The sequence below is a fragment of the Montipora foliosa genome, chromosome 6 (assembly GCF_036669935.1).
Source record: "Montipora foliosa isolate CH-2021 chromosome 6, ASM3666993v2, whole genome shotgun sequence".
In the NCBI taxonomy this organism is placed as follows: Eukaryota; Metazoa; Cnidaria; class Anthozoa; order Scleractinia; family Acroporidae; genus Montipora; species Montipora foliosa.
This window is the reverse complement of record NC_090874.1, coordinates 22,834,329-22,854,328: the sequence shown is the minus strand read 5'-3', so window position 1 is coordinate 22,854,328 and position 20,000 is coordinate 22,834,329. Positions and strand designations below refer to the sequence as shown.

The following is a 20,000-nucleotide window of genomic DNA, read 5'->3' as shown; positions in this document are numbered from 1 at the left end:
ATTATTATTAATGAAAACTGTTATTATTAGTTATTAATAAGACAGTTTTTGTAATTGTACATATTCAATTTTCAAGAATTACCCTTCATTTTTTTGATGTAATCTATTTTCAGTTTTACTTGGCAAATAAAGATTATTATTTATTATTAAAAAAATATATATTATTATTATCATTATTATTTGAAGTGTGGTCTACCGGTGGCTTCAACTGGATTTAGACCCACGACCTCTGCGCTGCCTTTGCAATGCTCTACCAATTGAGCTATGAAGCCACACAGTTGGGAGCAGGTCAATTTGTTGGGCATGTTTGTTCCCGTGAAAGGACTCAATGAATGAAAGAAATGTATTTAGAAGTTTGGGTTATAGACGAAATGTAGAAGTGATCCTCTCACTTAACTGGACAGTTTAAGCATTTGTCTGTTATAGATGTTGCAGGTTAGTACAACAACAGGTAAATTTGTTGGGCTCATAGCTCAGTTGATAGAACATTGCACCAGCATGACACAGAGGTCATGGGTTTGAATCCCACTAAATTTTCCAGCTGTTTATAAGAGACAAATTGCTTAAATTGTCCAGATAAGTGCAAGGATAACTTTTACATTACTTTTTGCTGTACTACTCTGGTTTGCTGTTGATAATAATGAGATGCTATATGTACAAATCGATGGCAAAAGTAGTTGAGACAGTAATGAAAGGATGGGCCTGAAAACCTCACAGACTTCGTAAACTAATCAAAACTGTCAAAACAGCCCACTAGAAGCTTCAAAATAGAAGTCTCCCTCCCCCGAATCAATGTTGGACTAAGAAATGCCTGTTTACGATTGGCAACATTGTTCTGGGGGAGAGGGGGTAATTGTTGAAAATACAAAAATGTAAGTAAGAAAACCAAGCGTAAAAGGTGGCCATCCCAATATTTTTTGCCACTGATTATACATGTAGGTAGTATGTAGTTGAAAGTCTTCCAGTGTATATTACATGTACATGTATATACATTTAGATACTGATGAAGTGCTAGCTGAGGATTTTCCTCTTTACCAAAAAAATAATATCATCACCACATACAGTGAAGATACTATTTTTACAGCTGTATCTTTCACATGTGAGGACATGGGTATCGTCACGGTAACTTGACAAGATTAGCCAACAAAAAGCAAGCTTACCCTGGCCAGCTTCATCATAAGATACTATTGTGCTGTAATATGTGTCTGTTTACATGTACATTAAGATTTTTATGGCTCAATCTCCAATTATCATGATTTATCTCTGACCTCTTGATACTATCAGCACTCGAAGATAAAAAATTACGTGTAGTTGGTATCCCCATGCAGCCATGTAATATTCTCTATTACAGTATTTCATCATTTTTTTTTTCTCTTGAAGGGAGAGATAGTGTTTGGCACAAATGCAACTTTTGAGTGTATTCATTGGTACATGTAGTTTAGATTTGTTTCTCTCATACTGTGTGAGGTAAATAGAATTGTATGTCACCTTGGTATTTTTCTGTCTCAGGTTATTACATTTGTTTGGGACTGGTATCACCTGATCTTCATTTATTTGAACCAGCAAGGACAGGACTTGCTGAAAATGCATCTCTTCTACTTTGCCTGAGTATCTCACTTTGTGGTGCTCTTTGTGCACGATACTGGTCTTGGAAATATTGGTACGCTGAAAAAGTCTTTTATTCCATCAGAGCAATGTATGTTAGTGGGTGAAAAGACAAAGTACAGCTTTACCTCTGGCTCTTATTTGACTTTATTATTATATTATATTACCACCCACGTGAATGCTTTGACTTTTCAGTCATTTTACATTATATCTAATAATAAATTGTGAATGAGGTGATCGCACATGCACGGCACGGTCCTAACATGTTCGCACGGTACTTGTCTAACACGCTTGATTTAAACAAACTTTAAAACATCGGCTACAATTGGCTACAATTGGTGATCCGGCATTTATTGCTGCCGCACCTAAACTGTGGAATACATCACCATTGATTATAAGGCAGATTGATAACTTTAATTTATTCAAGAACAGACATTAGATTAAATTAAATTTTATAATTATTTTTATGTTTAGTTCTTATTCCTCTAGTATTTTTGCTTCAAGTACCATTTTATATTTTATATACATTTATATATTTTATTAGACTACATGTAAGTGTGTACATATCTTGTAATATACTTGTTGTTAAGCGCATTTGAAAACTGTATTGTTGAATTTGTGCTATAGAAATAAATCTTATTATTATTATTATTATTATTGATTTATTATTCAGGGCTTGAAATTTGCGAAAAAATCCAGTCGCAATTTTGCGACAAGATACGAAAATGTAGTCGCAATTTCGAAAATTTTAGTCGCAAAATCATCGCGCTGCATTGTGTTGTCAGCGGTGTAGCAAAACAAAATATGAGCCCACAATACTTGTGTTGAAGTAAACCGCTGAAAATGGCGAATGATATTGAAGGAATGGAGTTGTGCACGCAACATCGCAGCGAAATTAAGCTACAATTACGCTATCTTCAGATTGAAAGAAAACTCAAGGCGAGAAACAAAATAATTTTGTCATTTCTTCATTTATTTTAGTAAAAAGAGCAGCAAAGTGGCAACTGCTACTAATTCTTTTGTTTCGAAAGAGCGAAGATGAGAACAAGTCGCAAATTTGCGACTTCTCCAGATTTTTTAGTCGCAAAGGGAAAAAATTCAGTCGCAAATGCGACTGTATTGGTTGCAATTTCAAGCCCTGGTATTGTTGACATGTTCTTTTTAAGTCTCCAGTTTCTACTATTTGAATTTTACAATAATAATAACAATAATAATAATAATTATAATTTTTATTTTTATGCTTAAAGTAATATTGATTATAATAATATTATTTTTTAAGCATAATAATAATTATTAATAATGATCAAATTATTATTAAGATGTACTGCTGTCTTTCTGTCACATTCCTTTCTGAGTGAATGTTGGTCAGTCATGTAATAATATAATAGGGACCTTTAGATCGCAGGACAAGGCCTACTATGAGTACAGTGTATGTGTTTTCCGTTTTGAATGCGCGCACTTTGAAAAATGTCAGCCTCCAAACCTTATGTGCATGCTCAGTATCGAAAACGCATACTCTTCCTTGTCCTTTGATCTGAAGGTCCCTGATAATGTCAATATACCAGTAAGTTCTCTTTAAGTTAGTCCTTTGTTACATTCTTTTGCAATCAACTTCTTCTTTAGGTTAGTTTAACCCTATTTGGGTGATAAACCTTTTTTATCAGGTATCCAGCCACATTGAAATGGTTGCAAAAGCTTGAGTGGTGCCACTGTTGATTTTATGTGTATGGTATTTTAAAGAGGCGTGCACTCTCCAGCTGTTGGAAAATTCTTTTTTAATTTGGGAAACCTCATTCTGGTTTGCCCATAATTAATTTGGCTGCAGATGGAGAGATGAAACAGCTGATTCCAGTGGATCACAACCTATCCTAGTCATATCTTTCATGTAAAGTAACAAAGTCATGGTAGAAATGAAAATTTATGAGAGACCTGTGCAAGCTCTCTTTCCTCCCCCACGGGCTAGTTGTTGCTTTTTGTTCAGAAATTTGGTTTTTTTATACTGCATCAGTCCTGAATCCTTTACTGCATGTAAACAATCTCAAAGTTTAGTATGCTCTTGGCAACATAATGTTTTGAGAAAACGTTTTTTGCTTTTCAAATGTGCCTACTGTTACAAAAGAGCCCCTTTGTTAAAATGGCAATAATGCTGTAGTTGGCACATTTGTAACAGTCAGTGACATCAATGACATCTTGGTGATTAAAACATTGATATTTGCAGGTCAAAACATCCATTTGCCCAGCTCTTATTAAAACATGGCAGCCCTTGGAGAGCAGTGGCTTCAAGTGTAAACATAGAATTCCGACGGATTACAAAATTCTCCTCCATAATTGGTGGTACAAGCTTATACATTACAGACTCTTGGATAATAAAATGCTCGGCCTATAAAGTTGACATTGCCCATCAACCTGATGTCCACCTGTCAATCATTCATGCCGAGGACCATGACATCTCACATGAGAGCAGTGTGGCTGTACAATTCCTGAACATAAGAGTGGCAAGCATCACCCCTGGGGTTAAACCCTTTGTAATCAGACTCAATTCTACGGATTATGGAGACCTGAAAGAAAAGTTGCAAGCACCGATAAGAAATGCTAGGAATGTTGTTATACATCAGTCACTTAGTGACAGGTTTATCGATGCCTTCAAGGAGCAAGTATCTCAAAATGAAAGATACCAGCTACAAGAAGGAGAAGAGGTTTGTTATTCGTACTGTTGCAGGGTAGGAAATGAGTACCTCTGAATCTTTCTCAAAGTGAGAGCTATACTAAGAGAATCAGAGTTTAAACTAGAGGATTAAACGTAAGAATTTTAAAAGGTAATTGAATTTTGGTCATTTTATTGCAGGTTATACACAAAACTCAAAGGCAACCTTAATATAAAAAATGAAAAAGAGGAGGTATCGTCCTCTTAATATTACCATACCTCCAGGTTGGAAGAACCTTTATATAAAACAACCAGTTTAAAATAATGTTCTACAGCTGTACCTATTGAAATTGTTTTCCTGATGTGTGGACAGCCCTTGAAGTCAATGAGGTGAAAAAAATCACCTCATTTTCCCCCTCTGTTTTCATAAAAGGTGGTGCCCTCAAGTTTTGCGGAGTAACTACACTTTGTCGCACACGCTTTTGGCCACTTTCTGGTAAAACCTAAATCAAATTTTAAAAAAAGGGACAGGCAAATGGGATTGTCATTCTAAAAAGGCCTTGAATAATTTTATCATCAACAAATCTTTGGTTTATTACCATCTGTTTCTTATAAACAAAAGGATCCTGAGCCGTGCATTGGATGCATGCAAGCACCAGCAGACATCAAACTTCGGAAGCTGTGTGCTACAGCTGGGGAAGGAGAGTGTGTACCTTGTTACTGTCGACCAATGTGGTGTATTGACTGTATGGGGAAATGGTATGCAAGTCGACAAGATCAACATGAGCCTGAAGGGTGGCTGGCCAGTACATCTCCCTGTCCAACGTGCCGCGCAAAGTTTTGCATGCTGGATGTTTGCTTGATTTCCAGAAGCAACTGATATTGGTTGATTGCAAAATTAAAGGGAATTCATAAGTATCAAGTCAAAGGAAGGAACAAGTGTTAAACCCTCGGAAACATGGATCACACGTGGGACCTTAAAATCCGTGGTTGGTACTTTTGACCCTTGACGCTGCCCCGGGTATATTATGGTGCAGTACTGGAAATGACAAATCTCTATCATCAGACAAGGACATTGAACGAACAAATAAGGCTGAAATTAAGTCATGAGGTATGGATTTCGACGTAACCCGATCCGTACGTTTTTGGGCATCATTTCAGTTTTACTCCAATCTTATCTTATGTCCCAGTTGATACATCAGCTCACATCCCCCTATTCAAAGTGAAACAACTAAATCTTGCATGAAGTAAGTTATCTTCTTTACATTTTCTTTGGTATTGTGAGTGATAAGACAAAGCGAAGACTGGTTATGATTTCCAGCCTTCTTCAGGTACAATGAGAGTTTACATTCGATTGCTTGAAAGAGGGATGCCATCGCGGCATATGTATGATAGAGTATGATTTCCTTTATCAAAAATTAATGTTAAGATTACATGGATTAAGAGGTACTACAGTCGAACCTGTATATAACGGCCCTGTATTAAGCGGCCACCCTCTATTAAGCGACCAGTTTTCAAAGTCCCGATTTTTCGCTCATACAAACGCCTTATTTGTTACCTGTATTAGGCGGCCACCTCTATTAAGCGGCCGCTGCCACCCTGTGGCAGTCTCATGTTTGTCTTTCTTCGTTATTTTTACCTGTATTAAGCGGCCACCCCTGAACGGAATCTAAGCCGTATGTCATTTTATGTGGTGTTTTATTGTTTTTAAAATGTAATCCATCGTCACTATAAAAAAATATCATTTGCAAAGATACTGTAAACTGCTCCTTAGTGTCGTTAACGCTTTGCAGATGCCCGCAATGTGCTTAAGTACAGTACAAAATCACAAAAGCAAAAAAATGATCCCTTTGAAGATATGCTTCACTCTTCAGATAGAAATTCCTCTTCAATTAGCTTGTTGTGTAATGGAGAATGAATCGCCTTCAAACCTGTACTCGCAAGGGATTTTGAGGTCATAAGTTAAACCTCCACCTCTGTTAACTCTCTTGCCCTTTCACCGTAACTTTCCCTTTGTTTGTAGGCCGTTTCAAAAATTTGGTTAGCCACAATGCCATCAACTTAGGTACCTATGCAATCACTTCATAATCGTCCATCATTTCATTAGGGTGAGAATATGGTTTGGAAGCGGTTTTGCCACGTCCAGATGTTGTAACTCTCGGTGTAACACTAGATTTCCATAATTTTGGGGGAACAATTGCCACAGTATTAAGTCTTCCTTATTTTGCGGTTCTCGTTTCAATGCATACATCCCATCGACTTTTGGCTCCCATATACTCAAGTATGCATGGTACCGACGGATATAAAAATAGACGTGAAGAAGTTCCTTTGTCATATTTTAGCTGTAGAAAGAACTTTCCAAGTGAGCCACATCAGATTATGAGTCAACAGTGGGATGTTTTACAAAACGTCCGCCGATAATTTGGTAGCCAAAAAGGCGAGAAATGTTTAAAGCCGCTCCAATTGCTATGAATGCCCGCAAAATTGACAGTTAACGACTTGCTCTGCAAACAAAAGTTTCAAGTGCTGAAGCGCCAGACGTACATGTCCGACTTTTTTAAGACTTCGTAATTGATCCTACCCTATTACTACTTTAACTTGAACAGTTTTGTTGTCTATTGTGCTACTTTTAATTAGAAACATTTCCGTTATTTATACACATTGAACAACTATGAAATGACGGAATCAGATATTTTGTTGTGAACTGTCAGTCATAGAAATACAGTGCAGTAACTGTATACCGTAGAAGATTAGTTTTAAAATTTAAATAAATTTAAAACAAAAAAAAAGATTAGTCAATGTTACGTTTATTACACCGTTGAGTTACAAGTTGGCACTGAACTTTATTTAAAGCCAGTAGATCGCTTGAAAGAGTGTTGATTGTTCTATTGTTTCCTTGCGTGAAGTGTATTTGTATGATACGCCATTAAAATTGACATTAGACCACGCCCAGTGAGTATTTTTAGTGATCCTTTATTAAGCGGCCAGTTTCTCAAGTCCCGAGGGTGGCCGTTATATACAGGTTCGACTGTAGTACCTAAATTACAACAATAATAGGAAGTGAAATGCACAAGTGGAAAATCTAACATATGACTGTCAAAGGCTTTCCTTTAACTCAAAGTTTACAGGGAGTTGCAACCGCGGCGGAATCGTCAACGAGCTAGGGCGTCACTTCAAAATAACATTTGAGCGAACTATTTTACGATATAAAAGTCCATCTTGTTCCAGCGTTGTAAAATGTGGATGTAGTATTGTATAACTAAAGTAATATAAACGGTGAAATAAAGAAGATTAAACTATTCTTGATCGTGTGTATACCTTTTCAACACAAACCCTTTCATTTGGTTATTTCACGGTGAGAAATGTTAAACCCACGCGCAACAGACGTTTCCTCGTTGTTAGCACTACTGTTATTATTTCGCGTTGCTGTTGCTGTTGGGTCGTCACTGCATAGTCCTTATTCTCAGTTCCGAAGAGCTTTTTTCAAAAAAAAAAAAAAAAAGAAAATGCTTCTTAGCAAAAATACGGACTCTAGGTCCATTGTTGTTTCTATTGTATATTAATTAACGATTTGCCTAGGTCTTCTAATAAATTAACTTTTAGCATGTTTGCAGATGATATAAATATGTTTTATTCTTCAAAAGACCCCGAACAATTACAATCAGTTATTAATGAAGAACTTGGAGAGGTCTTAAAATTTTTGCAGCAAATATACTGTTCATTAATTTTAAGAAGACCAATCACATGATGATTACTTCACCTAAGAAGAAAACATATCAGAATAACAGTTTGTATAGTATAGAACAAAAGTCCCAGATTAAATTCTTGGGTGTCTTTATTGAGGAGCACCCGAAAATGGGATGCTCAGCTCCAGCACATTAACAACAAAATAACAAAAAAAAAACATTGGAATTTTATTTAAGCTTACTTATAGGCATGATTATGTGCCTATGAGTATATCTGTATCTTAACGTATGGATTAATGAGCTAAGGTAACGCATACCAAACTAAGTTATATGCAATCAAAATAAGTCAAAATAACTGTATTCGCTGCATCTTCTTTGCAAACAAAAGAGAAAGTCCCACACAGTACTATACACTATTAGAAATTTTAAAGTTTGAGAATATTTTTAAATTAAAAGTCGACACTCTTGTGCATAAAATACAATATCACAAAGAGGACATACCTCCTGCTCTCTATGATGATTTAGTTCAACCAGCTTCGGCTGTACGTAATTGTAATACCAGGTATGCCACTAATCAAAACCTGTACAGGCCATTTGCTAGAACTAATTATGGCCTGGCAAGCCTTTAGAGTGGTGGCATCACAGACCTGGTAAGCAATACCTATGAAATTTAGTGTCTCTCCTTCGACAGTTAAAAAAAAAAAGAATACAAACTTTTTCTACTTTACAGTTAGGCATGTGATTAATTTAGCCAGAGGTTCATAACTAGTTTCTATAATTACTGTATAACCTCCACTGACCCACTTGTAACCCTCCCCTCCCCCAACTCGAAAGCTTGGCTCCTTTGGCTCCTTCACACTTTCTCCTTTGTTATGTTTAATACAAACAAATTATATTGACGGCTACTTGGGAGAAAATGTATTCCGTATTGGGCGGAGTCGCGAAGCGACGGAGCCCAATACGGAATATATTTTCTCCCAACTAGCCGTCAATATAACGTGGTATTGCCGTCTCAAAATCGCAATTAGTTTTGTATCGCGATCCATCATTTATATGGATAAATAAAACTGTAAACTAATTAACCCGCGCCTGATCGAAATTTCAATTCTTTCTACCTGCGAAACGTATTTGTTTACGTACGTCAGCAACCCAATTCAGTGCAACGACGTCAATTTCAACATTAGAACCAATCACAGACTGCAAAAGTGAGACGGCAATACCACGAAATATTGACGGCTCGCGCATAGGCAAAACTATAAGAAGATCGCGATACTTCAATGTATAGTTAGCTCTGTTTTTACTTCTTTCATGCTTATTATTGTTGTATTGTTATTGAATAAGTGTAAATAAAATGAACTTGAACTTGAACTCCGGCCTTAAAAGAATCAAAATTGTATCCTGAATCGGATTGCAAATGAACCTACCTTCTTTACATAAGTTAAAACTAATGGATACATACAACCAGAAGCACGTGACCTTGAAGCGTGTAAGTTGCAACTCTTTTCCTGGAAACAAAGCTGGGGATTTTAGAACACCAATTTTATGCCCAAATATGGACAGAAATAAGTTCGAAGCTGCACGCGTGGGAAAATGCGGGAGCTGCGTTACATCCAAATAAGGAAATCTTTAAACTAAAAAAGAACCCAGCTCTGAACCAGAATTGAAACGCTTCAAGGTCATGAGCGTCTGATACAACCCTAATCTTCCTTAAGTTTAGTAATTTTTTATAGACTTAAAGATGAGTCTAGTAAACCGATTTAAGTGTCTCGCTGGCATGGCTTGCGGGTTTTCCAGCGAGGCATATTGAACAACTAAAAGTGATGGCTCACGTTGTCGTTAAAACTCTAAATTTGGTCCTTTCACGCTGCTGTTTCGTCGAGTACGTGAGAGAGATGTTCTGAAATGCGTGCCGCACGTGCAGCACGCGCAACACGATCTTTTTTCCTCTTTTGACCATTAATGACGTTACCCTAGCCGTCGTCATTTCTTAAACTCCCAACTGTCGTTTCGTATACGACGCGGCAAAAATTGAACTAAGATGCATGGCGCGCACGTTCAGCGCGTCGACTGTTTTTTTGCACGTTCAACTGATCGTTCTGTCGCGTTGCCACTGTTCTTGCTTGCAATTCCTATAATTTGGCTATCAGTCTACTCTCTGGCTAAGAAGAGCACAAGAAGTACCGATTCGTTTGAACTTGCACGAAGAAACTTATCATTGTAGCAGAAAGTAATCAGTTGAATGGTTACGTGATGCTACTCTGCCTACTAATACTGTTTCAGAGAAATCAATTTTTGAAATTCAAATTAACTTGAAATGTATGAAATTTCATATATTGATAAATTCATTTCATTCACCTCTTGACGGGATATAACTTGAACTCGAAATGGACTCGCAGCTCCCAGTAGTGGCTTGATAGCTCACTTGGTAAAGCAGTTTGTGGGTATGAATCCCGTTCAGGCATGGATATTTTTTTCAGCCGGGCTCACTTTAATTTTGTAACTTTCATTTCCTGCATGTGAATTCGGCTTTTAAAGGATGATATGAAATTTCATCAAAATTCGTTAACTTCAATTACTGTTCTTAAATCACGATGTATGAGAAAAATCTAAAGGAGGCAAAAGCTCGCTAAAAATAAATTAAATTAATTACTTTACACTGAGCCAGATAATTGGTCATTTTTTCCCTTTACTTGTATTACACTGGTTTTATTCATATGTACCCTGACAGTGTCGTCTAAGCTCATGACTATGAGTAGGTTAACTTATTTTAAAAATAGAAAAACCTTATTACAATTAACAAATCCGCAGAAATGATCTCATGATTGGCAACCAATGATTGTTTGTTTACTTCTTCGGAGCACAACCTGCTTTCCTCTAGACGGGCCAGCTGGCTACTTCAAGGGTCCTTTTTATACCGGTTTCTAAACTGTGATGGTACAAACGTCTGATTGATGGGTATGTCTGGATTGTGTACTCTTGCCTTGTCATAGTAATCAATGACATCTTTCACCGTTGATTTCTTAACTGATGTGAGTTGAGAATGTATGTATCCTAGCTGGCGATTTTGCCTTGCTAAATGATGTGTGTTTTCCTTACTGGTCAGTGAAATGGCAGCGTTGATGTAGTCTTCAGCTTCAAGAAGATAAGGTACGAGTGCCAATTTTTCATCTCTCTTTTTTTTCTGGTTAAGTACGTAGATACTATATTTGCAGCAGCCGAATTGAAAAGCAATGTAGGCGTCGGACTTAGCAACTTCACCCATCGCCTGGAATAGCTGATGCGCTTTCTGACAAGCCTCCAAGTTGTTTGCTTTCCCCGATGGTGTATTTTCGTGCTTTTCTTGCAAGAATGCAACGGCGATTTCTGTGGCTAGCTGCAGGTCATCAGAGTCTGCCTCATTCTCGACAAGACGTTTGATAATATCAGCCCCAGCTGAGGCATCCACTGGTGGTGACGAAGCCCAATTTTTAAGTTCACCGTTTAAAAGCAGCCGTCCCTCTAATGGTTGGGAAATAGAGTCGTTATATGGCAGAACATTGGGGTGATTCCTGTTAAGGTCATGCAGCTCCAACAACTTGGCAAACAAACTGTTGTGTCGCAAAGTAGGGTTTTGTTGCAGGAACTCCAAAAGCTGCTTTACAGCTTTCTGCTTCTCACCGCTGGCGCAAAGTTTGTTAACCAACTTAAGAAGGTCACGTATCATAAATTTGGGATGTCCCGGAAGGCGCACCTGGAAATATGTCTCATCAAATTGGAAGACTGGTGTGAAATTCCCGTTATCTTTCATTGAACGAAAAATAGATCTTACACCAGTCCCTTTGTCTTCAGCCAACTTTCTTTGCGTCAAAAATTGACCCACTCTTCTATTTCTAGTTTTCACCGGGGGCATATCACTGTCTTCCATGAAATGCTCCTTCTTCAGGCTTTGATGCGGTCCAGGATAGCTTATGATGTCTATATGGCTGGGATAAATACGGATCTTCACAGGATCGGCATGTTCGTGTTCATAGCCCCGATGATACAAAGCGTTAACGATCGCCTCACGAAGAGCCCTCCAGGGATACGGTACAAAGGGTACACATTCATCTTCAACCTTCGTTTCACTTAGTATATACTCCAACGTTTTGCTTATTTGCTGGTCTATGGGGCCCTCTTGCGTTTCGCTTAGGAGGAAATTCTTGTTTCGATCATATATGGCGATGTCTGTTCTTGCACCAGGGAAGAATATTTTTGGAGTGGCATGAAAAAAAAGCAAAGCAACATTTCGAGGAACAAAAACTCTGATTAGTTTACCTCCCATACTTTTATCTCCCAATGATGTCACAAGTCGCATGTTCACGTAAAGTTGCAGAGGACTATCGAGGTCTTGGTCTTCAATCTTGCTTCCAACGCCTCTTAAAAAGTCTCTGACAAGGGATACATCAATGTCCTTATGTGTCAATTGCTTTCCGTTTTCTATGCAAAGAAAATTCATACGTTAGTAAATGCCATTAAAAAAAGACGATTTGTCCTGGGAGCCATGAGAGTAAATTAGGAGTAGTAGAAACATTCCCCCTCCACGACTGTGGCCTGGGATTGAATCCCGAACTCAACCGCATATGTAGCTGCATCTTTTGTTTCTTTATTCTGCCTCAAGAGGGTTTTCTCTGAGTTCTCGATCCGATTTTCCCCTCATAAAAAAAAAAAAAATCCAAGTTACTGTTTGATCTGATTCAATTCAATTCAATTTGATATAGTGGCTTCACTAGGTCATGGGCTCGAATCCTGTTGAAGCCATTTGAATGTCTCAAGTGTCTATAAGAGAAAATTGCTTAAATTGTCCAGATAAGTGCGATAATCATTTCTCAATTTCGTCATGTATAGTTTGTATAAAGCCACCCTACTTAGAGACTTTCCTGGACTTTGGCTTGCTGAAAGTAATAATGATACTTTTTTGGCTGTACGACATGGATGAGATTGTGCAACGTAATGTGTAATACATCTCTCCTGTACGGGTAAAGACAGTTGTGTTTCCTATGAAGAGAATTTTCCTCTGGTTGCCAACTGGTGGCTTTCTTTGTTCGAATGAAATCTAAAATTCAAAAATCAATGGCATGCAACTACACAAGAACCGACTTCGTTGATCCCCGAATCCATCTGCGGCGTTGACTTTCGGCATGTTCGATTCCTAATTTCCTAGTTTTAGTTTTCCCATGGGCCCCTGGTTTTCCTACTACCATTTTTGGTTCGGTTTGGCCTGGGTTCTTGATAAAAGGCTTCTTTCGCCTTTTATCAGTTGCGTTTCAGGTTCTTTGCGGAAAGGAAAGGAACTTTATTTAAGTGTCTATTCTTCTAGCACTGGAGCACTAATTGGGGACACTGTAAACCGAAATTAACAGTTAATGCAATTCAAGCCAAATGTTGGTTTTTGAGGGGAGAGGAAACCGGAGTACCCGGAGAAAACCTCTCGGTGCAGAGTAGAGAACCAACAAACTCAACCCACATATGACGCCGACTCTGGGAATCGAACCCGGGCCAAATTGGTTGGAGGCGAGTGCTCTCACCACTGCGCCATCCCCGGAAACTTTTTATTATTGCTTTAGGGCTTGATTACGTGGAGGTGGGGGACCTCAGGTAGGCGAGGTAACCTACCTAGCCGTGGTCGAAAAATAGCTCGCGTTACAACCCTTTGAAACCTGGCAAGGCAAGTGGACCTGATGATTTATCCAGGGAGTTGCGCCTTATTGGAGATACATTTTTAGATTGCTTTATGCCACAGGCTCAAAGAAGTATTTTGGAATGCAAATTCCCAAGCCAGTGGAAACAAGCACAAGTGAAATGTCTTCACAAGAAAGGAGCACTCTGGACTACGGAAATTATACTAGGGTCTTCGTTTTGTGCAGAGTGAACTGAATAGAGTGTAATGTAAAGTGCAAGATTTAAGGAGGGCATTTCTACATAACGAGGACCCTATCGATTTGTCAGTTGAATTACTGTTACGAGTTATCGACGTTAAATATGGTTGCTTTACTTTACTTTACTTTACTTTATTGTTTCAGCGTGAAATAAAGCTTCTTAGTGAGGGTCTTCGTTTTGTAGTTTGAAGGGGGCATTTCTACAAAACGAAGACCGAACAATGCGTTTCAGCACGTTTTGGGTCTTCGTTTTTGGGTCTTCGGTCTTCGTTTTATAGACACCCACAAGGCTCTGCTCGAGAGAACAGGACAGCCACAACACCGGGGACTTCGACGTATTCGAATAAGGCAGCGTTTACACGAACGCGGTTTCACGACTTCGAAACCGGCCGTGTCAAAATCGTTGACGTTTGGAAGTGGTTTAAAAAGCTAAAAAGAGCAAGGCTGATGTAACGATGAAGGAATATATTGAAAAAAGCCAATATGTCGAAAGGCACTGCCTTTCTTCATCAGGATTTTACAAGCAATGACTACGGTTAACAAAGACGTTACAATTTGAATAGTGATATGGCGTGTGCCTTGATACAGCTCTAAAGATAAGGATTTTAACGGACTTAATTAACGGATACGGTACAATAGTAATAGGAAAATATAATTGAAATTATATAACGGTAAAGAATGTGAGGGAAAAGGAGGATTACATTTCATCTTTCTTATTAAGACCGACTTTTCGTCGTAGTAGCAACCTCAGAAACTACCCTAGTTCGTGCCAAACTACAAGATCCCACCGCGCAAGAAAATCAACCTCGGGGTTCTTACCTATGTGGCAATAACCGTTCTGAATACACCTATATATAAATTATATAAAAAAGATCTTTCACAAAATTGTCCCACTGGACACGAGTTATTCCAGGTCGAATCGCTTCATTTTTTCTTCATCACTTTGCCGGAGCGTACCAGCGGTTGCGAAAAAGTTAACATTTCCAAATGCCTCTGCAAGGGCGTAGCTAGGGGGGTCTTGGGGTGCCCGTGAACCCCTCCCCCCCCCTTTTGTAAGCTTTTTTTAAGCAAACAACCTACAATTTTGAGGTGGCGAAAACGCCACAATTTGGTGAGTACCCTCTGTTTGACACAGTGTTCCCCCCTCCCCCCCCCCCCCCTTTGAAAAATCCTGGCTACGCCCCTGCTCTGCTTATGGTTATGATACGCTTTTCCATTTAAGGACAACAGAATGTATGAAAATTGAAAAAGCGAACTCAAAAAAGAAATCATAGTCGTGATTTTATAAGCCAGCGCGGCACTGTCTGACAGACAACAGTTTGTGTGTGCCAGTGGTCATGACTCTATCTTTCTATCACTTGCAGGGTCTCTCAAGGGTCCGTTTTTGGACCCCTGCTATTTTTATTATATATTAATGACTTACCTAATGCCTCAGAAACACTTACTTTTCACCTATTTGCTGATGATACTAATACATACTATGCATGCAAGAACCTGATTGATCTTGAACTTAAGCTAAATCATGAGCTCATTGCAGTAGATGGGTGGATGAAAGCCAACCTACTGGCACTTAGTATTGTAAAAACTAGTTTCATTCTCTTTCATTCTAAAAAACTGAAATCTTATAACACCTTCAATCTGAAAATTAATGGGGTACATATTCAGCAATTATCTATTGTTAAATATCTTGGAGTTACTTTTGATGGTAATCTAACTTGGAAAAGTCACATTGATGAGCTTTGTCTGAAACTGTCAAAAACTGTAGGAATCGTTTCAAAAATGAGGTACTATGTTAACATTGATGTATTAAAAATGCTTTATAATTCTCTAATTTATCCTTTTTTTACTTACGGTACCTAAATCCTTTGACCGCTTTGCAAAAGCGTTTAGCCAAGGTCATGACATTTTCTGAACCCGCATCACATTAAGAACCCTTGCTCTAAATCCCTAAATCTTTTAAATTTTGTGGTATAATCCATATTTAAATTCTTTCTTTTGTTTATCAGTGGTTTCATAAATTATCTCCATCTTGTTTTGCTGATTACTTCAAGCTAATATCCTCTGTTCATTCATATTATACACGTCAATCAAATAATAATAACCTGTTTGTAAACCAAGTCCAGACCACACAATATGGTTTTCGTTCTCCTTGTTTTTCTGGTGCTAAACTTTGGAGTTCATTACCTCTTGATATAAGGCAGATTACTCCTTTTTCCAGATTTCGTCAAAACGTTAAGAACTCTATGATTGACAGGTATAACAAGGACACTGATAACTAATTAACTTAATTTTGTACCTAATTATAATGTTGTATCTGTTTGAAAGTGACCGGATGTTTTTGTAGATTCATATTTTCGTTGATTTGATTCTTAAGTAATTTACGTTAATATGTTCAATAAGTTTAGTGTTAGTAGTTTGTACAAGAAGTAATACTTTTTAACAAAAAAATGTTATTTAACTTTGCTCATGATGTAATTAATTTGGGGCACCTACTCGATTAGTTTACTAAATATTTAGGTGTCCCAAACTCTACACCGTAACAACATATTATCAAACTTACTTTCCCTTCTTCTTTGTTAAACAATATTGTAAAATCATTTTAACTTTATGTACAAAATATTCTGTGTAAGTTAGTTAAAATTGAATTGAATTGAATTGCACTACGTGCGAGATTCACCATTTTGACAATGCAAATTTCGCGTTAAAATAGTGACCGTATTCAAATTGATGCTGTTTCGCCGTTTACACGACAGATGAAACTGTATCGTTTTGGAAACGCTCCATTGTTGGAAGCGGTCCCCCATCCAACTACTAACCCCATCCGAAGGGGCTTAAGTTTTAGTAGCTGACACTTGGACTAGCATCAACGATTGTGATCTTTGAAATTGAAATTCTGGAATCTTGTCATGGCTGTCATCAAATGTCTTCATCGGGGTAATGACATCTGAAGACTGGATAGTTTCAACCATTTCCGCATGCGCCTTCTGCACCCCACTCTTTACACTTTTTTAACCAAAGATCTTCTGCAACTTTCTGGAGACGCTCTAGAAATTCTGGCTCTTGATGGAAAAAAGCATTCTGATACATGGCAAACAGAGCTTGAAGTGTAACCATGTGGGCTGCTTGACCTCTTTTGAAATGATTACAATCTATTATTTGCTTCACAGTTGTAGGGCCATATAGGTCAGCCGCAATCCAGCAAAGATCAATTCCGCTGTCTTCAATAAATTCCCCAATTGTTCGGAGTTGCGCCATGACAACGTAACAACTCACCAGGACGAAGAATCAAGTGATCAAGATTTTTCCGGCCCATCTGGAGCTTTTTGGCCGCTAAACTGATAACAGTCTGTCTTTCGGGACCCACAATAACTGTTTTGATGGCCTGTGCCTGCATCAAAATTGTAAGCAAGGTCTCATGGTAATGATAAGTGTGGAATGATGTCAGATTTTTCTATTGTCTACAAATGCTGAACAGCTCCTAGCCATTTTCATGCTTAAGTTTACGTTACCCTCTTGTAACAGCAAAAGCGGAGTAGTTTGAACTAAAATTAACATTTTTCATTTTGTTTAAGGTTTATGAAGCAGTAAGGATAATGTCGAAAGACCTCGAAAGGTCAAAAGCTATTTTTGTAAACTAACCTAACTGCCATGCTCATTCAGTCACGTGACCAATCATATGACAAGTAGCGGTTAGGTACGTGTTCATGATATCAAGGGTAACATCGATTTACGTCTTTCCTGCTATTTTGGCGACAATTTGTCGATAATAAACGAAGTTAGAAAGTGTTTTATTCCGTAGCCTCGTTTTCATGCGTGGTCTAAAGGGGGGGTTTCTAAAACATCCCCTGAAAAGCCCCAAAGAAGGTTGCAAAACTGACAACATGTATTTTCCTTTTCCTTCCTTGCATACGGCGAAAGCTACTGAAATTTAAACTGACCAATCAGAATTCAGCGAGCGGGAAAAACTGTGCTATCCTTGTGATCCAACGTCACGCCAATTGTTTACAATCGGTGGACATTCGCTCGCCTTCTCTTGTGACTCTCTTGACCGTTGCTTCTTTGAAAATGAAGCATTGTTCTGACAATCAATTTGCCATTCCACTTTATCCAGTTTATGACATGGATCGCTTTTTGAACTTTATTCTGTAGAAGAAGAAGACGTTGCTGAGTGAACATTTTTACGACGAAATCCCTTGCTTTGTTCAGCACTTTGATGTCCGATAACTGAGCCGCTCTAACGAGTGTTGGGTCAATCACATTTGGTCGTCTGACCTTTTGAAGTTCTTTCAGCTCTTGTTTGTGTGTGTCCATCATGATCGAACTTCAGGTGAAAAGTGAGGGGAACAATTTTTCGTTCATCTGCTGTGCCAAACGTCAAACAATCCTGTTGGGTGTTCCACGTGCTTGGCAAGTTTGCACGACCATCGTCTATCAGATCTGGAGTGGAGTTTTCTTTCAGTGATTACAACTTGCGATCGTTCTACAAACATCCACGTAGCATGTAGCACTTTTCAGTGACTCGAGGATCCTGTTTTGCTGTTTCAAAGGAAGTCGTGCATTCTTGAGCAGTTAATTTGTTTGTTCTTCAGTGCTTGTATCTTTTCGTTTGTTCCTGGTGGCACAAAGTAACTGATGATTTGAAAGGACTTGAATCCTTAATTGAATTAGCGATTTTTTTTATTAAGGAACCAACAAGTGAATGGTACACAAAATTAGGAGAAACTGTTGGTTGAATGGACAATAATTATAGCCATAATTATCTGCCCAGTTTAAGTACTAAGCTCAACAAGTTGTTTGGCTCCACAAGTTTCAGTTTCAGGCCAGGTACCCGAATTCACCCAGGTACTGGTACACTTACTACCATTGTTCTTTGGAAATTGAATAGCTCCTTGATCACCTGGTTGCTTGAGAAGAAACTTGATGTGTTTGTTCTCTACACTGGTGAATGCAGCCAACTGTCCATTGCGGATAAACTCCAGACCAACTCTTCTTTTAATTTATTCTTTGTTCTTTGCAGGGCATCAACAATGGTTTCCCTTGTAAAATATTAGTTTAAAGGGTTTGTTAAAGCTGTTTTCCCATTTCATAGGGCACTGTGGTTGCCAGATTCACTTTCAAACTTATCATGGAAACGTAAATCAATATCAGTGAAAAGTCAGTCCCTTGAATTGTTGATAGAAAATTAATTTAAATGCATATTGAAACCTTTAGTTGAGGAATTTTTTTTTTTCATTCCAACTTTGTGAACCTAACATACATTACTGCAGTTTGTTTATTGCTTGGTCATTCAATGTCTTGATCACATCAAATTATTTAATTTTTAGGTATTGTCTCAGACCTCCATAGAGACACTATCTTTATCTTAAAACTTAACTGGTTGCTTTTTGGAGCCCTTTTGTGGCATATTTAGATAGGCAGGAAATGTTCCACATTTTATGGTAAATAGTTCTGCATGGTTTTAAGGAATATTGCAGCCAAATCTAATTGAATATGAGACTAAAATATGCTGTTTCACATTATGTGAATTTAAAGACTATTAATATTGTTTGCGCTTGTTTTAAAGGGCTTAAGGTTGGCGTTCAAAAGTGTTCCTTCAATAATCTTATTCTGTAAAGATTACCCTGGGAGAATTGGATTAAGGCCAGTTTTTTTCTTCTAGCTTCTTTCCCCAGTGCCCTCTGAGAATGGAGGTGATTTGGTTTTGCCCAATGTTGAAAGATGAAACAATGCCTAAACCAGCCGCAAGGAATACTTCATAGTGCTTTTTTACAAACATAGGCATGAGGGTGCTCGTAAGCATCTGACCATTGTTTCGCATGCTAAAGTGTTATTATAAATAATTTATTTCTCTAAAAGAGTCTTCTTTTCGTGTCGGTCATGCAAAAATTGTTGGAATCACTTCTTTGAGCTGTTGGATGAAAGAGGCAGAACATTTGATGAGGCCCTACTGTGGAGAGGGGTCCTCGTTCCCTTTAAATATTTGCTTGTGTTTCCTTGTTCCCCAAATTACTTTCAAACTTGTTCCCAGCTTTTTGATCCCTAAAATTTAAATTGGTTTTCTTCCCTTGTTCCCAAAAATATTTTGATATTGTTACTCTGTTCCCCAGTTTAAATTAGCCATGTTCTCTTCTTCCCCAAAACCCCTGGGAGTGCCTCTTTGATGTTGATTCT

The 20,000-nt window shown here is 38.1% G+C and overlaps 2 protein-coding genes across 3 annotated transcripts in view; one reads left to right on the top strand and one right to left on the bottom strand.

Annotated features, from left to right (window-relative positions):
- Nucleotides 1-7,546, top strand: part of LOC138006997 (E3 ubiquitin-protein ligase TM129-like) — a 9,117-nt gene extending 1,571 nt beyond the window's left edge. The window contains exons 2-4 of one of the 2 annotated variants that reach the window (XM_068853650.1): nucleotides 1,510-1,660; nucleotides 3,824-4,301; nucleotides 4,872-7,546. In XM_068853650.1, coding sequence (XP_068709751.1) covers nucleotides 1,510-1,660; nucleotides 3,824-4,301; nucleotides 4,872-5,129 — 887 coding nt within the window. In that variant the 3' untranslated portion in view covers nucleotides 5,130-7,546. Of the gene's footprint in view, nucleotides 1-1,509; nucleotides 1,697-3,823; nucleotides 4,302-4,871 lie in introns of both variants that reach the window. The other variant, XM_068853649.1, reaches the window with a different exon arrangement.
- A 336-nt stretch (nucleotides 7,547-7,882) lies between these two features.
- LOC138006996 (uncharacterized) overlaps nucleotides 7,883-20,000 on the bottom strand; it is a 30,975-nt gene continuing 18,857 nt past the window's right edge. The window contains exon 2 of the mRNA XM_068853647.1: nucleotides 7,883-12,390. Coding sequence (XP_068709748.1) covers nucleotides 10,832-12,390 — 1,559 coding nt within the window. The 3' untranslated portion in view covers nucleotides 7,883-10,831. The remainder of the gene's footprint in view (nucleotides 12,391-20,000) is intronic.